Source organism: Camelus ferus, chromosome 6, assembly GCF_009834535.1.
Source record: "Camelus ferus isolate YT-003-E chromosome 6, BCGSAC_Cfer_1.0, whole genome shotgun sequence".
NCBI classification, from domain to species: domain Eukaryota; kingdom Metazoa; phylum Chordata; class Mammalia; order Artiodactyla; family Camelidae; genus Camelus; species Camelus ferus.
Genome location: NC_045701.1, coordinates 31128049 through 31132606, shown reverse-complemented (window position 1 = coordinate 31132606; position 4558 = coordinate 31128049). Strand labels below are relative to the sequence as shown.

Here is a 4558-nt window from a genome sequence, read left to right as displayed (position 1 = left end):
CTCCAGGAGCACTGGAGGGCGGCAGGGAGGCCAGCGGGAGCCTCACAAAATACTTTAGCAGGCCACCAGGTGGCAGTGCTTCAGCTTTCATTCTTCATACATGCAAAGTGCTGGAGACAGATTCTCAAAAAGGAAAATAGAAGCATTTAGAGAGAGCATTCACAAAGGGGTGACATCTGAACAAAGACATAAAGGGAGTGAGAGGTACAGCATGTGGATGTTTGAGGGGATAGCATTGCAGGAGGAAGGGCAAAGGCAAGGAGCACAGGTCTTGATAAGGAAACGTGGGTGGAGAGTTTAAGGAACAATATCTCATCCTTCCCTGCAGCCCCTTCTCTCCCCAGCACACCGCCCTGTGAGAATCTTGCTAAAGCCTTCAGCGCTGTCAACTGGGTAGTGGATGATTTCCTTGTCTATTGATCCTGGGGCAATTGGTACCCAGGTTTGGCATCCTCTTTCCTAGTTTAAACCAGTAATGTCACCATCACTGAGACATCCCAACCACCGTGTCCTGGGGCAAAGTGCTTTTCCACATCCAAATCTTACACTCTAGGAGCCCATTAAGAGGTTACATTCTGGTTGACAGTAACAGTTAGAGATGCTTTTCAAAGTGAGGAATGTTATGTCTCATTTCTCAAAGATACAACAATAGGAACAATAAAACCTACCTCATATACTTTGTGACACTTTAAATTAGATAATGAATCTGAAATGTGAACTACAGTGTCTGACATATAATGAGCTCAATAAATATCAGCTTTCTTTCTTCTAATAAAGCCGGCCTTTCCTTCAGTGTCCAGGTCTGTGACCTGTTACTAGTTGCTCTTTCCTCCACATCAGTTCAATGATGGAAGCTTCTAGGAAATTTACTTAATAATCACTTATTTTCCTGGAGACAGTCATTATTTTTTCTTATTCGCTTCCACTCACATTCTCTCAGCTGTGTTGATGCAGTCGGGCTGCTGAGAGGACACAGATGAAGCGCTCAGTTGAGGTTTTACTTTCATTCCCCTGATGAAGTAATAATTTAAGGGTTTTGTGTGTTTATTAACTATTGGATATCATATTTCTGAAGTGGAGTTCAAGATTTTGCCATTCTTCTTCAATGTTTCCCTTTCTTATTGATGTGTATGAGTTTTTAATATATTCTGCATTAGAATTCTTTTTCAGAAATGTAGGTTGAAGTATAATTCACCTAACTGTGCATTGACTTTCTACCCTCTTAGCAGTGATTTTAATAAAGACAATTGTAAAATATACCTTCATGTTCATAAGAAGACAACTTGAAAGTTTTGTTTGTTTGTTGTCTCTAAGCACTTGACAAATTCCCTTGGTGACTTGTGTTGCTTAGGATGAGAAGTCAGTAATCATTCTTAATGATGTTTCCCAGAATACAATATACCAATTTTCCCTGAGTACTGGCAAGATTATTTCCACTTAAACAGACCCTCAGATCTGCCTTTGATGCCGTGCAAACTTCTGCAGAATCCACAGCGGTGGACTTGCAGAATTCCTTATTCAACTTGACTGCATTCCACGTACCATCGCTCCTGAACAAGCAGCTTGTTTTATAGAAAGCCAGGTATAGCAGTGAGTGGAGCTGCTTGCTTACGATCAGAGCGTTCAGAATGGGTAATGGAGGAGGTCGTTATAAATACCGGCCACAATCACGTAGCCACTTGCACAAACAAGGACTATGATAGTTGTCAAATTTTCTTTTTCATTTTGATATCAATGTATTTATGTACACATTAACCACTATAAACTCTCATCTCCCATTTGTCTGCGTGTAATAAGATGTGCTAACATACATCAGGCTTTTATCTCATTACATCTCAGGAGTTAAGAAAAAGCTTTCCATGGGAGAGTGTGACCTCTTTGCAGGAGATGGTTAGCTTGTTTTTAGTTGAATGAGGAATACGTGCATCATATTAGCAGGAAGCATAGTTGTGCTGCTGTCTTTATTTGAAAGTAGTGCTGTTAAAAAAAGGTACAGAATGATGCCCGGTTAACAAGGAGGCTACTGTAGTAGCTTTGTTCTATCTCAATGTAACTATCTGGAAATATATTTCCCAGAATTTGCTTCCCTGTATTGTCCTGGGTTAGGACTTGGCCATGAAAGAGGCTTGTGCAAGATTTAGAAGGTACTTGTCGTGAAGCAGCCATATTTTCATGTCTTGCTGGCTGGGGCAGGGCGCCAGGCACTGTGGTAGCTCACACATGTTGCTGCTGGTGGGTTAGCCCAGCTTGTTGACTCACAACTCCTCCACCTCCCACCAAATCTCCTCCTCATCTTCTCTTTCTCTTGGGACCAAGTGTGCGTGTAGCATGATGGCAAATGACACCCACTGCTCCTGAGGGACACCCACTGCTGTGAGACGAAAGGAGGTGAGAGACAGACAGCTTTAGCGTTCCACTTGTCTTCACTGGTCCTCGTGCGTCCTTACAAGTCACAGCTTGTCCATGCGTTTGTCCCCATCCAACTTTCCTTCACAGATGTCACTCCAGTTAACTTACAGTGAATTCAGGCTCAACACCAGATGCAAAGATAACAGCTTTATGTGGACTCCTCCACCTGCTCTAGCAACTGCCTGGGTTCTTAATTCTTATAGCGAATCCTTCATTCTATGTGGTTCCACTTCTCTACTTGTGCCCTCACTAACACAAAGCTTAAGAGGAAGGGATTAAGGAAGTGACTTTCATGATGATTCTAGTTTACCACACCCAGGGTTGTGATAGGAACATCTTTAAGTGAAGTTGCTGCTTTAAATTATTATGAGGCAAGTTTTTTAACTTTAGACAACTTTACACATACGCTACATGATTGCTTTGAAATCGAACATTCAAGACTGAGAATGTATTAGTAGAAAGTCCCTCTGGACACCTGTTCTCAAGTGACGTAAAAGGAGCTTTTATTTAGAATTAAGTCTTCTGATCCGGACCCCAGACCACACACTCACAGGGCTGCCGTGTCTTGTCTGGGGGCTGCAGGTGTGCATCTCGGCTTGGCTCCTGCAGCAGGGAGCTCTCTCTTACTGCGCTCTGGGGTTTTTGTTCAGCTTGTCCTATTACTTCAAGCACTGTGCTTCCATTGAAAGCACAGAAGTACTTTGCAGAATCTTCCAGCTGTAAGTTTGAGATGGTGAGGCTGAGGGCTTTTTCTGCTTTCCTGAAGTTTACAGAGTAGCGGCCACTCTTTGCATTCCCGCGATTATACTCTTGACGAATAAGGAAAGTCATCTCTCCACTGGGAGGCTGCTTGTACCAAAAAATATAGTATTCGCTATAATAACTTGTTTCATACCGACAGTTCAGGGTGGCTGTTTCCCCTACGTGAGAGGATACTGCTGGCTGGTCTTGAGTAACTGTCTGGGCCACTGTTGATCCTGTGGGAAAAATCGGAAAACAGAGCTGAAGTAGTGAGTAGAATAATGTAGGAATGAGACTAATTTAGGTCCCAAAGAAAAGCCAAATTGAATCATAATATGCTTGCTTTTCTCCAATCTTCCTTTGCTCCCCAAGTCCCTGTGAGGTACCACGTGAAATCCTTTCACCCTGAACATTCCCACCGATGTTTGGACCATCCTTACCCGAGAAGATGAGGGCCAGGAAGACCCCAAGCAGGCTGGAGAGCGGCATGAGGCATGGGCTCCGCTGCACAGATGTGTTTAGTTCTGCCTGAGCCGAGATTTCTGTGTCTTTGACTCCCTGTCAGCACATGTACATAGTACCTGGGGTACGATGTGACTCCCCCGAACAGGAAGGAGGGTGTGTGCTGTTCATAGACCACGTGGTCTGTGCGCACAGATGGGAATAACGTGGCTCACCACAAACCTTCGTTTGTCTACTGGTCTTTCCCTGGTCATTAAGTTCGGCAGTACCTGAAAAGGGGCATGGGAAAAGCAGTTTGTATTAAAGGTTCGAGCTGAGGGGAACTGAAGATTAAACAAGTTGACGTACATGGATCATTTTTCAGCAGAATAATTTTCCCAGCCTGTTTGAAGTAGAATTTAGTCTAGCCTCTGAACTCTTCTTGTAAACTACTTCCTGGCCATTTATTTAGCTTACACTTACTTTTCTCCATCCAGAATCTAATGACTCTTTTTAAAAACTCACAGACCTTTGCCATCGTGGTGAAAGGCATCTTATCCCCAATAATTAACATATCTCTTCCTTCCTTTCTTGGTTCTAGTGCTCTACTTAGGTTTTTCAATAAATAAAGTTTCTTTAACATCAAGTGACAAAAAAATGGTCCTTCTGACTTTCAGAATCTATTCAGTTGCTTGGGTTTTGTAAAGTTATAAGAAGAATAAAATTGTGTTTCTTTTGAAATCTGACACTGAGTCTTATTTATCAGATTTTGAAGCATGTCAGGCTTTTAAGTCCTGTTCTCCTCCACAAGCAGAGCTTTACTTACTAGATCATGTGTCCAAGAATTATCCTAAAGTCACATTTTTCTATCCCATTGCTGTAAAGTGTTCAGTCTCACTTGTTAGTGACTGGTAAGTTTTCTCTTTGTGAAATAAAGTCAAGAAGCATGTCAGATCTTTCTGTGACC

General features: G+C 42.5%; 1 gene segment (V, D, J or C); it reads right to left on the bottom strand.

Annotated features, from left to right (window-relative positions):
* Positions 1-2922: 2922 nt before the first annotated feature.
* LOC102507598 lies at positions 2923-3799 on the bottom strand. The segment is given in 2 exon segments: positions 2923-3386; positions 3591-3799. Coding segments are annotated over 2 exon segments (513 nt in total).
* Between the last annotated feature and the right edge of the window lie 759 nt (positions 3800-4558).